Source organism: Brienomyrus brachyistius, unplaced genomic scaffold, assembly GCF_023856365.1.
Source record: "Brienomyrus brachyistius isolate T26 unplaced genomic scaffold, BBRACH_0.4 scaffold44, whole genome shotgun sequence".
NCBI lineage: Eukaryota > Metazoa > Chordata > Actinopteri > Osteoglossiformes > Mormyridae > Brienomyrus > Brienomyrus brachyistius.
The window spans coordinates 2817637-2835740 of NW_026042319.1; the positions used below are offsets into that span (position 1 = coordinate 2817637).

Consider the following 18104-nt stretch of genomic DNA (forward strand, 5'->3'; position numbering starts at 1 on the left):
AAATGAAGAATCTTAACTGAAACCTGCGTTTCACAGATCCTGGGTTCAAGGCAGCGCTAGTCCTTAAACCGTCAGGATGCCCATTGCCAATTAACCTAGTGATCTGTGAAGAGGAATCGTGCAGCATTTTTGGTACTTAAAGTTTTGGCGCCCGTGTTTGGCAACAAGATCTCCCAACCTGATAGCTAGAAGTAGCTTTGATCAGTGTAAAGAGCTTCAGCCAAAGTTGAGTACAGCCCCTTAGTCATCTAATCATAGGGAAACCCCCCCCCCCCACCAACGCCACTCCAGCAGTAGTGGAACAAAGAAACGGGAATCATACAGTTACGTGTTTTACTGGTGATAGTAAAACCACAAAAAGTCAAGATCCAACCATGTGCAACATGGAGACGTTCGACTTCATTCTGAAATAAAGCTTTATTTAAAATTTCACTGTTACGATTAAAATTCTGCTTAATATAAATTCAGACAGTAAATTGCGGCCCAATTAGGCGCCTTGGTGGGCTGCGTGCGTCTTCGGGCGCAAGAGCTGCACAGCGGAGCGAACCTCCCTCCTGGTGATAGTCCGGCGCTTGCCGTGCTTTGAGAGCCGGGCTGCTTGCAGTCCCACCATGAACAAGATGCTGCCGTTAGCGTGCCTAGGCACGGACACGCGTTCGCTCACGGTAATGCGAGCCTGTAACAGTGCAGAAAGGGGAAGAGTTACACGCGCAAACCACCGCCTTACAAGTGAAACATGCGTCTAGCTGGAGAAACCTCTTTCTGAAAGCTGTACGTGGCTGCCTTAGCCCGCCTCTTCTCTGTGCGCCTCAGTTTACCGGCCCCTGCGCGTTTAATGCCAGAGATCTTCATAATCGCTGCAGAATAAATTCGAGATTTTTTCCATCAAGCGCATCAATCAGTCCAAATGGTACCATTTGGAGAGCATATACAGGCACAGCAAGCTTACTCACCACAGCTACCAACAGCATTTATCACGCTTAATCTACTATAGTTGAATGCTACTTATATACTTGTTAGCCCTTTACATGGATCAGCTGGTGTTCTTAAATTTGTCGTTAATGACTGCAAGTCTCTCGGTATAAAATTGTATCATTAACTCAAAGGCTGGAGAGAATGGTCAATTAGAAGTCAGGAGAGTTTTTAATGTGGGGGTTTTGCATGAAACATAAATATCAATCAATTAATTAATTGTCTAATTAAAAGACGTTTGACAAACTTTCTTAATCGTCCATGGTTTCTAATGAAAATGCTTGCGATAAAAACTCAAAGCTAAGGTTTTGGCCATAGAATTTCTTCATTATAGAACATAATTCATTACAACAAAGGCATGTATCATTCAGCAGGCCATTTATGCAAGGTTTTGTGCAACCTTGCACAAAGACGAAATAAAGACCGTAATATTATGTAAGAATCCATGAGATATTATGTAGATGTGTGTGCTGTACAAACATTTCCAAACACAAATGTCTTTAAAAAATAAAAATTAAAACGCCATCTGTATTCTTGTTGTTATAAATGTGTTGAATTTTGCAATGGTTGGTTTAGAATCATAAATAGCATTAATCTGAGAATCAATGGGAAGCTTTTATGCAGAAATACAAACCTGTTTGTGTGTCTTGCCATAGATAGGTTGGTCTGTGGTTCTTTGTGTGAAATACCCCCACCACTCTCCAGAAGGCGCCTCTCCCAGTTAGCCTGTGCCCCAGTTTACTGGCACCATTTCCGGTTGGCTGTCGGTGGACAAAATTCATCTGGTGGGGCCGGCGCCTCCCCCCGGGAGCCACCCGGCCCCAGGCAGGCGTATGCTGGGGTCTGCTATGCTGCTGCTCAGAAGAACGGTGTGACGTCAGAAAGCACAGCGGGAGAGCACGCCTGCTACTGCGACTGACCCACGCGCACGGGGCAGCGTGACCGCCACTGCCCCGCGGCCTTCTGGCACCGCGACACAGACAGTGTGCATGGACAGGAGCCGATCAATCTGTGCGGCGTGTGGAGAGCTCTGGGAGCACGGAACGACAACGGGCCGCCATTGATATCAGCTAACACAGAATTATTGCAAAACATGCTCTTCATTCTGAGAAGAAAGAGTTAACCTCTGCAGTTCTGCCTAATTCATGCGATAAAAGGGCAAAACAGAAAAATAGAGACAGACAAGTCTGTTCCCAGTCCCAGGTTGGCTTGTTTGAAGGCACGAGATCTGCAGGCTTTTGTAAGCGAGGTGCAGTTGGGCTGAGTGACTAACGCTAAACATTTAGCATTATGTTCCCCATGGTAGTCTGGAAGTAAGTGCCAGGCCATTTTCTAGGTTACAAGGCTGGATGACTTTGCTGTAATTCACTAGGTGGGGGTTGCGAACGTGACTGCGTGTTTTCCCGTGTCTCCTTGAAGGGAGGAGGTTGGCTTCTAGGTACCACATTGGACAGCCGGGTGGTGGGCAGCCGTGGGAGGGGCTTCGTGGGGCAATGAGGGGATTTAGAGAGGGGCCGTCAGTGTCCCGTGGATTACAATAATCCAGATCCCCCCATCGCCGTGAGCTGTGGCACCGTTTGGGCTCCAGCGCCAGAGAAGATGGAGGTCAGCGCTCGGCACATCCTGTTGTCCCTTCTGCTCCTGGCTGAAGGTATGTCCTCACAGCGCTATGCTGACCGTGGACGGCGATCGCCTAGGAACGGGCTGGGAATGCGTGCGGTGGAAGTGATCGAGCGGCTGCTCCAACGGAGCATTTTCATTTGGAGCTTTCTGGGTAACTTGTTGTCGAAACATTTGCAACGTAATGCGAGACGGAGCCTCGCGTGACTAACGAAGGATGACCTGAGGTGCTTAGACCTTCCGGCACGAATCACGACTTCCCTAATTTTACCTTGGTAATTAGGTAGGTATTTAATACAGAATTGGAAGGCTCCGGACCATTTGTTATGCATTACCAGAAGAAGGACTGATTTAGCAGTGTCCTGGTTCTCTCGTGCCATGTGTCACTTTTAGTTGGTCCCGAGATGCCAGCTGGTGCTTTTTAAAGGTGTTTTAGTGGTCAATAGAGGGCAGCGTGTGTGCCGATCACCTTGAGTTAATGTTTGTCCCCTTCCTGCTCTCCTGGCCTGGCTCCGTGGACTGACGGGTAGCCCTGACTGGTGCTCTCACACAAGGGGTAGGTGTTTCCAATGCATTCTGTCTGTCATCATTGCTTGGTTGAAATTCCACCGTGGGGTCTGACCCTCGTGTTCTCCATTTCCCCTCCCCGTGTCCCAAGAGGAAGAGGAAGAAGCTCGCGGAACGTGGCAAAGCAAAGCCTGCAATTGTGACTGCCCGTGGACGCCCACCATGGCCGTCCCCACTGACACCGTGCTGGCCCCTCCCCCACCCAGAAGCAGCTTAATGGACTGTATGCCAGGTGAGTACCCCTCCCAGAGGTCAGCTGATCAGCTCCTGGTATCCCATTGGCTAGCCTGTCCACTTATTCCCTTAGTCGAGCTACAATAGACCATTGCCATTTTTCAGATCCATTCCTGCACTCAAAGACAACAGCAACACCACTGTCAGATCGCCTCGCCATTTATAGGACGTCAGTATACAGTGTACTGGGTTCCTCTGCGTGTCACTGAGCCCAAAAAGGCTGAAAGTCTAAGGCATGATGAACCAGGGTGCTCTACGTCTTCTCCTTGGTTGTAGTTGAGACCCAGGCAGCATCGATCCAAGTTTCCTGTATTGCAGTAAAAATCGAAGGAAAGCCATGAATCACCTGATGACGTTAAACAGGTTTGGGCACCGGGGTTCTGGGTCACCAGACCGTTTATCATGGGTTAGATTCAATGTCAAACACGGTTGTATCACTCATGGAGTTGGACCTTGATCTTCTTCCCTACTCTTTATTATTTTAGGGCCAGACTTTAGCATGATCGCTACCAACTACCATGGCAGAGCTTGTGATCCCAGACACTGTCGTCATCTGTTGGTCTGTGGGCCCTACTTCTGTACCGCTGCAAGTGCCGCAGCTGAATTTCTGTTTGAACCCAGAGCAGGAGAGGCGGCATCCAGGAAGGCTGAGCTTCCGGACAGGGCCATCTGTCACGCTTCGCTCGTGCAGGATGTTCATCCTTTAACACTCGGGCTTAGTTGCCAAAATGGAGGAGTGGGGAGCAGTAACGGGGTCAGAGCTAGACCAGCAGTTGGGGATGCATCTGAACTCCCGATAAGACTTTCCTCTTTATGGCGGTTAATCTGGGATTTGACCGCTGCTGTGCAGGTAACCATGGTTACTGTATCACCTGTGTGTCAGCCTGTCTTGCTGGCTGCCCATGTCAGGTGATTTCTGTCACCATGTTGTGACGTGTCACTGGCCAGCCTCCCATGCGTGGCCAAGAACTCAGCGGAATGGTTTTCCCGGGGAACTGCCCGGACAAGGGTGGCACGCTGCAGCAGTGGCTGGTGCTCACAGGGTTCGAATCTCCGCCCCAGCTCTATGTGTGTGGAGTTTGCATGTTCTCCCTGTGGCATCATGGGATTTCCTCTAGGTTCCCCGGTTTCTCCCTGATGAAAATTGGAATTGCCAAACTGTCTGTAGGTGTTAATGGCTTGTTCTGGGGCCAACCTCATTCCCTGCCTTGTGCCTACAGCCTCTGGCATAGGCTCTGGCCCCTAGCGGCCATGCATAAGGCAAGCAGGTATAGAAGGTGGATGGATGGATGGATGGATGGATGAAGATGCTGGAGGGCTGTGTGTCTGTGCATGGTTCCTTTCCTCACTCCAGTTCCTCTTGTTAATTGGAAAGGAAGAGGAAGAGGGGTGCAGGAGGCATATAGAGATCTTCTTCATTATATTTATTAATTGCTATTGTTGACATTGAAGTCACTGAACAGGGTGGTGGTGTGTGGTCCAGTGAGTTACCAGCCTGTGCCTATGATGAGAAGGTCCTGGGTTCAAATCCCATGCTTGGTGGTATGATGTCACTCTTGGGCCCCTGAAGAAGGCCCCCCATGTCCAAATGCTCAGGGACCAGCTGATGACCCTGCCTTCTCTCCTGACGTGTGTGTGCCACTTTGGTTAAAGGTGTCTGCTTCATTTTTCAAGATAAATTTATTCCAAGGTGGTCAAATTCGTAATGAAATGTTCTATTTCACAAACATTTTGTGGCTTCTAAGTTAAGAAAGTTAAAAACAAATTCTCAGAAGCTACATTTGTGAAGGATCAACAGCTGCGATAATCGCTTATGTGGTCTAATGACTGATGTCGTTGGATGGGGGGAGGGACATCAGGCTGGTAGTGGCTGACTGGCCGTCTCTGTCCACAGAGTGCCCATACCACAAGCCGCTGGGCTTCGAGGCGGGCTCCGTGGCTGCTGACCAGATCAGCTGTGCCAACGAGGACCAGTATACTGGGTGGTTCTCTTCCTGGGTGCCAAGCAAAGCACGGCTAAACAACCAGGGCTTTGGGTGAGTCTACCTGGGGGACGTTTTCATCCAACGCTACAGCTGGATATTTAGCTCAATATGGACACTACAACATAACTCCTTCTGGGACTCAACCTGGCAACCTTCAGGGTCCATATGCTGTGTCCCCATCATTTTTCATTTTAATATAAGAATGTTTAACGAATTAATAGAAATTCTATACGCTACTATCACTTTCAGGAAAACAGCAGCAGCTTCCTGTTTACGTGACTGTATTCCCCCCCCCCCCCCCCCCCCCCCAGGTGTGCCTGGCTCTCTAAGTACCAAGACAGTAGCCAATGGTTGCAGATCGACCTGAAGGAGGTGCATGTGGTATCAGGGATTCTGACTCAGGGCCGCTGTGACGCAGATGAGTGGATGACCAAGTACAACGTTCAGTATCGCTCTGACGAGAAACTCAACTGGATCTACTACAAGGACCAAACTGGCAACAACAGGGTGAGGCTGCCTGTCCATCAGGCTCATGGATGTGCCACAGCACGCAGGATGAGAACAGGGCACCCCCCCCCACCATGGTGGTTTTGGGTTACGATCATTAAATGATCTTTAATCAGGCTGACAGGGCATATAGCTTTACCTAACTGATCTGCTTTGTTTGTGAAAACTATTGTACAAATTAGGATTAGCTGCTGTTTTTAATTGCACAGCACTATGAATTAAGTAATTCAATTTTTTCTGAATAATGAATAGTCGCATCACATCATTAATATTATTAATGATATAATTAATGCCTAAAATAAGGTATCTTTTCACATACCCCTATTATCAGAAACACTCCTCCAAGTCACAGAGTTCAGCTGAACCACCAGTATGCGCTGTGTCCTCCCAGTACCTGCACTGGGACACTGTGTCCTGAGGTGCACTTGGTTATTATGAATGTGCTCAGATCCAGCGGGCTGCTGTGTTGCCAGGCGATCCTGAGGCCTGCGTGCCGTCTCTCCTCAGGTGTTCTATGGGAACTCGGATCGGTCCTCGTCTGTGCAGAACCTGATGCGACCGCCTATCGTGGCACGCTACATCCGCGTGCTGCCGCTGGGCTGGCACACACGCATTGCTGTGCGCATGGAGCTGCTGCTCTGCATGCACAAATGCACCTGAAGCCACGCCCCCATCATTTCACCACTCCCATCTTCAGCTAAAGCCCCGCCCCCACCCTTTCACCACTCCCGTCATCCTCAGCTGAAGCCCCGCCCCCAGCATATTACCACTCCCATCATCCTCAGCTGAAGCCCCGCCCCCAGCATATTACCACTCCCATCATCCTCAGCTGAAGCCCCTCCCTCAGCATTTCACCACTCTTATCATCCTCAGCTGAGCTGCAGCCTCTCACACTTGCCAAAGTAGAACATGCAGCCACCTAAAGTAATAATAATAAATAATTCTTTATTTTTATGGCACTTTTCATGCATGAATTGCAGCTCAAAGTATTTCACATATGGGACTAAAATGAGAAACAGTGTTGGAGAAGCTGTATGAAATATGCAACTAAGGTACAGCTCAATGCAAATCTAAAAATAAATAAACAAATCAGTTTAGTAGAATGTGAAAAAATAAGCAAAGCAAATAGCAATACAATAAACAGAATAAAAATAAAAAAATAAAAAGTCAAAATATACCAAATTGCATATAATAAAAACAGGAAATAATTAAAGAGAGCTAAATTAGAATCACCAGCAACAAAAATGTGTAGTATAGCCTCTGTAACTGCACCCTCATGCCCCTCCAGAGGGGACATACATTTATATAGTCCCTAAGACACATAATGGAGTTGAATGAACTTTTATTGAATGAACTTTCCCATTTATCCTCATTTCCTGGCTTTTCCGCTTTGGCAAGGATGGGGCTGCTGAACAGTCGGATTCATGTGGTGAAAAGTAGGACAAGCCAAGATGACAACTACAGATGTTTATGTTGAGAGTCTGTCGTCCCTGTTCCTGAATTCTGCTGTGCGTCGTAGCTGTGATGTGGTGTGTTGAGAGTCTGTCGTCCCTGTTCCTGAATTCTGCAGTGCGTCGTAGCTGTGATGTGGTGTGATGAGTGTCTGTCGTCCCTGTTCCTGAATTCTGCTGTGCGTCGTAGCTGTGATGTGGTGTGATGAGAGTCTGTCGTCCCTGTTCCTGAATTCTGCTGTGCGTCGTAGCTGTGATGTGGTGTGATGAGAGTCTGTCGTCCCTGTTCCTGAATTCTGCTGTGCGTCGTAGCTGTGATGTGTTGTGTTGAGTGTCTGTCATCCCTGTTCCTGAATTCTGCTGTGCGTCGTTGCTGTGATGTGGTGTGTTGAGTGTCTGTCGTCCCAGTTCCTGAATTCTGCTGTGCGTCGTAGCTGTGATGTGGTGTGATGAGAGTCTGTCGTCCCGGTTCCTGAATTCTGCTGTGCGTCGTAGCTGTGATGTGTTGTGTTGAGTGTCTGTCATCCCTGTTCCTGAATTCTGCTGTGCGTCGTTGCTGTGATGTGGTGTGTTGAGTGTCTGTCGTCCCAGTTCCTGAATTCTGCTGTGCGTCGTAGCTGTGATGTGGTGTGATGAGAGTCTGTCGTCCCGGTTCCTGAATTCTGCTGTGCGTCGTAGCTGTGATGTGGTGTGATGAGAGTCTGTCGTCCCGGTTCCTGAATTCTGCTGTGCGTCGTAGCTGTGATGTGGTGTGTTAACTGTCTGTCTTCCCTGTTCCTGAATTCTGCTGTGTGTTGTGGTTGTGATGTGGTGTGCCTTTCATTCATCCGATCAGGGGTGGGTGGGTTGTTACTCTATTGTCTAGATGAGTGACCCTGGTAAAATCATGAAAAGGGACAGTAATATTTGTCATTAAAGAGAAACTTTCTTGTATTCTGTCTTAATGTTTAATCTCACCATACAAACACACAATGTGTCTTACGGGTCTTGTTTGAGACAAATCTACAATCACATTAAATTCTGCCACACAACTCGAGCATAGGTCATCAAATGAAGATCCTTACACACAAACACATAAAAGATGACAGTAGCCTAGTTTCTGAAATGCAAAACCTGTATTTTCTTTTAATAAATAACACGTTTTGCAAGATCCATCCAAAAACACAATGTGCTTAGTGAGAATGAGCCATTTCCATGCCAGTCGCGGGGGGTCAGGTTCATATGGTGATCGTTATATTTACAGGACCCAACAGAGACATGCCAAGGTTAGATACACATTAACCAGACTAGACATCAAGTGGACACATCTGACAGAAAAACAGCAAATTAACAAGCGTGTTCAGGGCGACATTCAGAGCGATAGAAGCTGTTAGCCCAAGGTTAGAGCCAGTGCGACCAAAAGGGCTTTGAAATGTCAGTCAGTCTTACATCAGCGGAGTCAATCTCCAAATTCCAGTCTTTCTTGGGGGTGGGGGTTGTTTTAACATTTTATTTCACAAAGTGCCTTCTTATTTAATAAAATCTGTTAAATAAGGTGGCAGTCTGAGGCCGAGTGTTAAACGAAATATCTTAATGGGGGAGGAGACTCGATGCCATCTGAGATGTAGCAGATGCACAGGCGGGTCGACTCCGCCCACTCGGTCCCGCCCCCTTTTGCCGAATTTGAACTGACACTAATCGCACAAGGTGAATTTACCCATGACCGTCAAGAAAACACATAAAAAATGAAAACCCAGAAATGCACAAGATTTTAGCATTAGATAGGTTAAATATTTAATTTATTCTTTACCGTAACACTCCTGCACATGCAGTTCATATAATAACTTTGTGATGGGGGAAGCTAGCTATGGACCTCATGGTTAGTGGGTGAGAGTGTTATGCCCTGTCAATCACCAAGAGGTCTAACCAGCTCCCATTCCAATTGGCTAATTTATTGGCTCCCATTGGGCGAGACCAACCACGGTAGCTCCGCCCACCATTGACGTCGAGCCCCGAGTCTCGCTCTCACTACAAACGTGAAATGAAAGTAACACAAATTTGTCTAGTTCAGATCTCCTCCAGCTGTCATCGTCACCATCAACATAGAAGAAATTACCTTTCACACAGCGCGTGTCATCATTACGTTTTGCAAAATAAAAATATATATATCGCTTTTATAGTGTTTCATCATTATTTATCGCAGCGTCATTCTCTCATATACACAGGACAACAGCGCGAGTCGAAATAAAAAAAAAAATCGAATGATGATCCTAAATCCAAAATGAGCAGGATGCATTAATAGAGAGCGTGAGGGGGTGGTGGTAGGGGTGCTAGGCATTTTGGGATTGGTGCTGGGGTGTGGGACTGTTCCGGGAAGAAAAAGCATATGCAGTTATTGACACCCTCTTTCCAGGCGAACAACAGAGAGTAAAACGTGGGACAGACAAATCTGCCGGAGTCGGATAGATCCTGCCCTCAACACACTCACCCATAACTGTTCAGAAAGGCATTAATGCGTGGATTCCAGTTTTTTAACAGAAAGGACAATAAATGGCTATTATTAAGGCTATTACATCAACCTGGGAGGGGTTTGGGGTGTGCGTTTAGACCCAAAGGCATCAGGCCCTGCTGACTGGTAATTAACCTGGTGTAACCCAGGGCGATGGTTAAGAGACCCAACATCACTTTCTGCTTGCTGTTCTGTATTTAACTTGATGAGTTTTGCCACAGTCAACTAGCAGTTTGCTGGTTTGCATGCGTAACCTGTGACTATCTGCCTGATGGAATGTGTGTCACAGAACTCTGCTGCACGTCAGGTAAAAACATCAGCCATCCGTCACCACTCCAGGGTAGCATGCTGCTCTCCCTCCCACTCCCAGCTCTACAGGACGTTTGGACGTCTGTGTATGAGAGCCTCCTCAGGCCTGGAACTAAAGGCCACTGCGAATAAGCTGTATTACACAGTGGGTCTCCACTGTACGGGATGTGAACACACCATAAAACATGGCGTAAATAGTCACTGAGGGTGATGTAACTGTTGGTCTCAGCTAAGGGAGCACTCAGATTGAATGAGCTCCTAGCTTCAGCCTAACAATTCCTTTTTTTTCCATCCATCCGTGTGTGTGTGTGTGGTGGGGGGGGAGACAAGAAAAAGGAGCTGGGGTTGCCCTGTATATCTAAGGGAGTGTCACAAATATATGGGACTTAGTTAGGGGAGTGTCATACAGCTGACTCTGATGTTATTGCTTAAAATACAGGCACCGTGCAAGTCAGGCCATAAACGTTTGTATGTTCTACTCCAGTCTTCTTGTTTCATCTGGGCCAAACACGCCGTGCACGTTAAGGGCGCTATATAACGACGGGGGAACGCTACGCTGAGGGAGTCTGACACGCAGAAGCAAAAGTGCAGCAGAAAAGCCCTTCCTTGCAAACCACACCAGTTGGCCATGCAGAAGTTTTAGATGGGAGAAAAAACAGACGGATACAAAGAAGAAGCTCACTGTTACCCCCCACCTCAACAGTCCTGCGATAACCGCTGGTGCTTGAACCCCAAAACACAGCAACAAAAATTTTTGGAACCCATGCTACAAGTTCAAGATGGCGTGATTTCTAACAAAAACGTCATAACTAATGTTTCGTTGCAGAATGTATATAAAGTCATTTTGTTTTATAAATATTACCAAAAAAAACACACACACATTGGTATTAATATAATACAGCGTGTTGCTCAACACAATAACCATCCCAGAAAAAAAATGATGCATGAACTTATTGTAGAGTAGAAACAGCGATTACGCAACATACCAGGAACACGCATACGATAGAAAAGACCGGTGTCCATGGTAACCGCAATTCCGCTGCATTAACAGAAACCCCCCCACCTCCCATACTGATAGTCAAAACAGGCCGTGTATGTATTAAACACAAAATGAAGGGGAACGGTGCGATTTTTCTGATTATACAGCTTCCTTAAAGTGTCACATCAATATTGCCCCCAAAGGCAAAACGCAGTAACTACGCTGAGACTGAAACTGAGAAAATGGGCTTTAAAGTTTTTTATGCGCGTTAACCAGTAGATGCAGCAGGAAATAAATCATAGTGTATTTATGAAATGTGCGTTTATAAAGTAAGATTTTATTTTTTGCGAGACGAAGCAGGGCCTTATGCACCCGATTTTGGTCGTAACTCAGTGTAATTACAGTGTTTTGCCTTTGTGCAGAAGAATATAACCTGATCTGTTTATTGGTTTCTTTGCTAGACATTTATAAATATTAAAATAGATCACATTTGTTTGAAATGAAGGGGCTGGATCCTAAAGGATGCTCTCTTACCCAGACGGGGCTGGAGATCTGACTCCTAGGCATTGTTTCTGGTAAAGTTATATGTCTCGAAGGCGACCAGGGCTGTTCAGCACACCACCGGGTTACCCTACAAACACTACACCGCCAGCTCTAAGCTAATGGTCCCATAATTACTTAAATCATGTATTGCTATTTTTTCATTGGTTAGCAGTTTTTTTATATGGTTGTTATGAAGTTTTTCTTATCATTTATTGTATGTATCCCGTACTTGGTAAAAAAAAAAACCGCAATTCCCATAAAATCTAAATGGCGAAAGGGTTTGATTGCAGGGGACTGAAAAGGACAAGGGCGACGTTCCGGACAGGAGCACCAAAGAGCAGTACCAAGTGTCCGGCTGTGCGGGAGAGCCCCCGGCAAGGTCACCCTGCACACCAGCTGGTCCGGCAGTACGCGCAGGGGGAGTGAAACTCAGATCCCTCCCCCAACGAAGCGAAGCGAAGCGAGGCGACACGGGTCTATCTGTCCTTAGCTGGACAGGCAGGAAAGTTCAGGGATCAGTGTACCGTGTTTATTCGTCTGACCCCACGTCCGGTAAAGGCGTCTCACGATGCCTCAGACGTCATGATTTAAACATGCTTAAAACGACCAGCACGGCACACCCTCCGCTTTCGAACACATAACCCGGAAATGTACACCTGTACATCATTCATTCTCACCTCCACAATGCACTGCACTAATCGGCTTCTGTTCCTCACAGCCGGTCGCACAGAAGGTGTACTTCTGGGATTTTAGCGCACGAACCTTCGCAGCAAAAAAACGTATCGCAATCCAGACATTAAGGGAAAAGTCATACGGAGCTGTTACTAAGCCAGAATGGTGAGTCTTTGCCTGGTCAGGGTAAGAGAACAGCAGGCAGTCATGGGGTTTAGTTCACACAATTACAGGGGGTAAACTAAAGAACGGCAAAGAGAATGGCATATATTCGAGTAATACTGTAAAATCTATATACTTCCAACACAAACAGCTAGATAATTTCAATGAAATATAGACTCATTGTGCAGGAAAGTTAATATATTTATTTTCTGTAGAAACTAAAGCTCTTGCACTTATACTTTTTTTTAAATTACCATATACATATTTTTCAACCATATGTATGTATTTCAAAACAAAAAAAGGTATACTTTTCATAAATAATATTACAAATTCTATCAAATATGGAAGCTTAAAAAACCTATGACTTACAGAGCAGACCCTTTTGGCCAATGGGCTGAGCTGTTCCCCACACTCCCAACACCGGGTGTGTTACTGCTGATTTCAGGCAGCAGAGGGCGCTGTAGAGAGGCCAGAGGTTGGTAGAGGTGGTAGTATGGGGTGGGTTTGCGGTTGGGGTGGAGGGGGGGGGGGACTCTCTACAAAGCGGTCTCCTTTAGGTCGTTGAGGTTTGGCATCCGTGAGCGAGGCGGCCGACTGAAGCCGTGTCCATTCTGCCCTCCTTTCGTGGTCAGTTGGTCTCCGTAGGGGGCACCTTCACCACGGCTCAGGGCCGACGCATGCCAGCTGGACTCTATCTGCCCCGGCAGTGGGTATCCGCCTTGCCGGGCCTTTGGGGGCCCGGAACTGGCACCGGCGTGGCTGCGGCCCTCGGCGAACCCCACCTTAGGGGGTGGGTTAGGCAGGGGCTGGAAGCGCAGTTCAGAGGGGGGGGCATGGTTGGCGGGGGAGGGGGTGAGGTGCAGGAGCTTGCGTAGGGACTTGAGAGGCTGGTTCTGGTGGGTGGGACAGGGCAGGTGGGTCACACACAGCTGCGCTCACGGCTGGAAAAACGTCCACATTTACTTCGGGGGCTAAAAAGATACTGTTTTTACACTAGGATGTGCCAGCCGCCAGTTAGAAGAATTAGCGATTGACAGGAAAGTTAAGGGCTTATACTGAGCAGAACCGCCCAGGGTCCATAACTGGGGTGCAGATGGGCGAGGGGTGATTGAGACACCCTGCGAACCACGGCTTACCTGAGCAGGAGGGTCGGTCAAGTCCTCTGGAGGCCACTCGTTGTCCCTCTCTCTTTCCCTCTCTCTTTCCCTCTCTCTTTCCCGTTCTCTCTCTCGTTCTCTCTCCCGCTCTCGTTCTCGGTCCCGCTCCCGTTCTCTGTCGCGGTCTCGATCTCGTTCCCGCTCCCGCTCACGCTCCCGGTCTCGGTCCCGGTTCCGGTGCCGGCTGCCCTGTTGCGTGGAGGACCTGACGGCCTTCTGAGTGGTCATGTGCTCCTGCCCATCACTGGAGATCTGCTGTCCCGGGGAGGGGGTGGGGTGGAGTGGGAGGTAGGCAGTCAAATGGGCGCAGACGGAGGGCAGTACACCTTTGCCCGACAGCCCAGTGTGACATCAGAACCATTCACAAGGTCCAGGGACAAGGACAGACAGTCAGAGAGTCATGTGACCCTCCCAGACAATCAGCTGACCCTCCCTACTCCACAGTGAACATTACACAAGTTCAAATCACAGGGCGCACACATTAACTGGATCCTTTCCCTCTATTCTAAGTCACTTAAAAAGTGCTGGATAAAAGTTGAACTAAGTAAACCCTATATTAAAGTGACTGGCTGCTTTAAAAAGCTCCCCTATAATCAAACTTCTCTTCTCTCAGTGTTTGCAGTGTGCTTGACATGAACGGCTGATCACACACATGCTAGCCAGACATCCCAATCCTCCCGGAAATTCAGAGAGTCTCCCACAAATTGACAGCGATTCCCTGAATGGGCGCTTCAATACTGTCATACCATCCAGACATAAAATGCGGCATATGAAATTTTGATGGGACTTTGGAAAGCAGTGCTATTGAAGTATTAGCCCTACAAAATTTGCCTAGCTGGGGCTGGGATAAAGTCCAAGGAAACTACTGCGGTATGTGGTATTACACCGTAATACGGTTCTCGCTTAGCCAGCACCCCTTCCCAGCTGTTCCTTATCTGCCCCCCTGAAATCAAGAAGGTGGGATGTCTGCACTACCAAAACATTAGCCTACTGCTAGCAGCTAAAATGTGGGAGGACACCGTCAGTGAGGAGTATTACTTATGAGAGCTTATATGCCCCTACAGGTAAGTCCTGATTTTCAGTTCCTTCAGCGCTTTCTCACCTCAGAGAATCTAACTAGCTTTGGAAACAAAAATGGCCTTTAAAATGATCCAGGGGTCCTGTTAACACCACGTCTCTTCCCGTCCTGCCCCATCCTGCCCTGTCCCAGGACCCTGAGCACGTTTTGGAAGGTGGCGCTGGTGAAGGCATGCACCTTCAGGATTAGCAGGCATCAGGCTCCGCCCCGATTGGTGGTGGGGCCATGCAGCCACCCCCCATAAAAGCCCCCCAACCACCAGGCAGACTGCAGACATGCGGTTAGCTGCGCAGCCACACAGACAACGTCGGACAGCACACCCCAACAATGGCATGAGCGCCCCACCCCCGACCCAGGCCCACGGTGTGTAACCACAGAACCACAGAGTTCCAGGCCTATCAAACGATCGCCGACTGCCAGTCGTACTGGGGAATGTGTTGGGGTCGGACGGGTAACGCTTTATTCTGTAATGGCTAAACATCATTAATAATAATTGTACTTGTCTTTATACCTCTCTCAACTTGCTCTTTGTAGAGTGAGGTGTCCGCGAAGGGTGGCCACCAGTCGGGGCGCCCAGGGAGCTGGGGGTTAAGGGTCTTGCTCAAGGACCCACAGAAGCTGGGTTTGAACTGGTGACCTTCGGATTACAGGCACACAGACCGAGCCACACACTTCCCACACATGTTTGGTCCACTAATGATAGGTCAACAGAAGGGCTTCAGTCATAGCAGTCACCTGAAACTCCACGTGTGCACGATTTACATAAACCGTCCTGAATCTGAAAATGGTACATGACTTCGAGACGTCCCAGAGACAGTTGATGGCCTGGGTTTCCTGGAGATAACAACTGCCACAACGCTAAATTTCGCCTGATACGGTAGTTTTTTGCCGTAAATTTTACCTGAAGTTGTTACAGTTTAAATGGTTTATGGAACAGCTGTATCGTACACCTTGAAACTCATGACAAATGGAAAAGTCAAGACGCCAAGACGTCAAGACAAGGTTGGGTTAAATGCCCTGCTCTGGTACATGGGGAATTTCAGGGTCTGACTGCAGCAATCTTCACTAACAAACAGAACAGACCCATGTGACAGATTCTACTCAGATTTACTGTGACATGGGGAAGAGCAATCACAGTGAACTAGCACACGAGGGCAGAGTAAGTAAAGTGAGAAGGAGCCCGTATTCGCTGCATAAAGTGACAGTCATGTGATTCCTGAGGTGAGGGGCGTGGCTTGTCTTCCAATCAGGTCGTGGCTGACAAACGAGGCTGGCAGAGATGACTGTAACAATGAGGCTTGGCCCCCTGTCAGTCTCAGAGAGGGAGAATCGGTGTGCGGTCCAGTGGGAAGTGGCCTTGGATGGGGGGGGGTCCTTCTGGCAAAACCTGCAGATGTGGCGATCGTGCGATGTGCCTGGGTTTGGGTTTTCACCCTTCACCGCGAAACAGTGTCCCCCCCCCCCACCCAATCCAAAAAAAGAGAAGAATAAGAACAGAAAGGAACACAGACGGCTGGGGTTAACGGCATGCGGCGGCGGTCTGGACACTGGTGAACCGGAGTACAGAAACAAATGCAATACCATGGATGAGGCTGCGGGAGGCACTTTCACAGAAGACCTATGCTTTACATTAGTCTTTGAACTGAATAAAGGGAAAAGACATTTCTTGATGGACGGATTCCCTCCATCGCCGATTTCTGTCTGCAATATAAGATGCAAAACACCAGTAGCACAGGGGAAAACTCAAGGCAGGCAACAGCTCAGCATCCCTCGTTTCGCTGGGGAAGGTTCCACGTTGGGCCCAAAGACACAATGGCGTGGCGAACTTTATAGGAAACAACCGTGAGACTAATTGCCGTGGGCTCGCTGCGGGGGCATTTTGAGCTACACAGCACCCACGATCAAGGCTTTGTTCATTCGCACTGTAACGGCTGTAACACGTAATAATTAAGGCCTGACAGAAACCACCTTTGTTAGACAAAATGAAACCAAACTGCTGAACTCGAGAGGTGATGCCTTTGGATCCATGGGTGGGGTGGGGGGGCTCTGTGCCTCCCCCCCGATTCACCCCCATATCGGGGGCCTGAGAGGGCCTTCAGGAGGTGCAGACAGACTGAATGGATTACTGACACTGAAGCAAGCACATTGATATGACACAAAGCCCAGCATCTACTCAGCCCGTCTCCCCTCCCACTTCCCCACCTCCCCGACAGTTTGAACCTTTCTGATTGGTCATCTGGACAGAAGGGAGGAGTTACGGTGGAACCAACCCCAAACTGGACCCACCGTTTGAGATTTCTTCTTCTTCTTCTTTATTGCTTTGAAGAAGCCCTGCTTCTCCTTGCCCTTGGAAGGTTCAGGAGGATTCATGGCCATAGTCTCTGAGTTACTCCTAAGGACAGCAATTGGTATGTCTGAGATTACTACACTGCCCTCTTCAGGCAATTATGGAAAATACATGTAAATAATTCACAATAACACTGGACAAACAAAAACCCAGCAAATGTACATAACATTTACATTAGTCTTTGACAGCCTCACAAGATGTTAGGAAGGAGCTAAAAACCATACAATGAGAACTGAACACGAGAAATGTTCAGTTAAGAACCAAAAAAAGGTGAGGTAGAAAAGTGGAAATGTATCTGTCGAGGGTTCCTCATCCTGGAGGACACGGCCTGCTACTCAATCGTACAAAAAGATGGTGTCACCCATGGCAACGGCGATTACGCTGTGCTGTCGACAGAGATCCCATCATATTGTCTCATCCCGGCTCAATCATAGAGCCCCCGCTTCTTCTGAAATCCAATCCCACTATCTGTCTCGTGGCTGAAGGTGTGGATGAGGGGCCGGGGGGGGAGGGGGGGGGTGACAGACGTGCACGTTCGTTCTTAGCCGTGACCCGTGAGCTCCAGCGAGTAATCACTGTTCTCTTGCCAGTCATGGCACGTGACCGAGGCAGAGCGCGAGCCTGGGTGTGTCAGCGGGACTGAGCTCAATGTCAGACACCCAGTCTCCACTCTAGTATCCGGAACCAAAAAAAAAAAATCAAGGAAAGATGTTCGATCCAGTTAAAATGCCTCCCTGATGATGTGGGTGCAGAATGTTTTACAGAAGGTTCACACTTTAATCTTACCCAAACAGCACACTTCAGCCATGAACAGCTTGCGCTGGTAATGGGGGGGGGGGCTGCTCACCAGGGGTCGAAGGTCGTCTGTCGCTTGGAGTGGTTGTTCATGGCACCGCTCTCAGCAGCAGCAGTGGGTCCCCTGCTCTGGACACTGCTGTCGTGGAAGGAGTTGTCCGGCCGAGGGGAGGGCACTATAGAGCAACGCAGATCTAAAGGCTCTATTCTGGCCACCAGGTGGCGTAATGGTTAAGGA

General features: G+C 48.3%; 2 protein-coding genes and 1 long non-coding RNA gene across 5 annotated transcripts in view; 1 reads left to right on the forward strand and 2 right to left on the reverse strand.

Moving 5' to 3' along the window:
- Window positions 1-398: 398 nt before the first annotated feature.
- On the reverse strand, window positions 399-1088 carry LOC125723018 (uncharacterized). The gene is made up of 3 exons (XR_007386708.1): window positions 954-1088; window positions 757-857; window positions 399-676 (listed from the first exon to the last, which is right to left on the reverse strand). It is a non-coding gene; the product is annotated as an uncharacterized LOC125723018 (long non-coding RNA).
- Window positions 1089-2494: 1406 nt separating this feature from the next.
- LOC125722980 (retinoschisin-like) lies at window positions 2495-8295 on the forward strand. The gene is made up of 6 exons (XM_048999314.1): window positions 2495-2623; window positions 3123-3148; window positions 3253-3391; window positions 5288-5429; window positions 5690-5885; window positions 6393-8295. The coding sequence occupies exons 1-6, from the start codon at window positions 2572-2574 to the stop codon at window positions 6543-6545; spliced, it is 708 nt and encodes a 235-aa protein (XP_048855271.1). The 5' UTR covers window positions 2495-2571; the 3' UTR covers window positions 6546-8295.
- A 137-nt stretch (window positions 8296-8432) lies between these two features.
- The window catches only part of LOC125722979 (cyclin-dependent kinase-like 5), a 49311-nt gene continuing 39639 nt past the window's right edge, over window positions 8433-18104 (reverse strand). The window contains exons 15-19 of one of the 3 annotated variants that reach the window (XM_048999311.1): window positions 17919-18042; window positions 17011-17116; window positions 16306-16425; window positions 13626-13898; window positions 8433-13382 (exon numbers count right to left, since the gene is read on the reverse strand). In XM_048999311.1, coding sequence (XP_048855268.1) covers window positions 13026-13382; window positions 13626-13898; window positions 16306-16425; window positions 17011-17116; window positions 17919-18042 — 980 coding nt within the window. In that variant the 3' untranslated portion in view covers window positions 8433-13025. Of the gene's footprint in view, window positions 13383-13625; window positions 13902-16305; window positions 16426-17010; window positions 17117-17918; window positions 18043-18104 lie in introns of all 3 variants that reach the window. The other 2 variants (XM_048999310.1, XM_048999312.1) reach the window with 2 other exon arrangements.

Coding starts and splice junctions, on each gene's coding strand:
- LOC125722980 (XM_048999314.1), top strand. CDS start 2,572: ATGGAGGTCAGCGCTCGGCACATCCTGTTGTCCCTTCTGCTCCTGGCT. Junction 3,149..3,252: donor CTGGTGCTCTCACACAAGGG/GTAGGTGTTTCC, acceptor GTGTCCCAAGAG/GAAGAGGAAGAAGCTCGCGG. Junction 5,886..6,392: donor ACCAAACTGGCAACAACAGG/GTGAGGCTGCCT, acceptor GTCTCTCCTCAG/GTGTTCTATGGGAACTCGGA.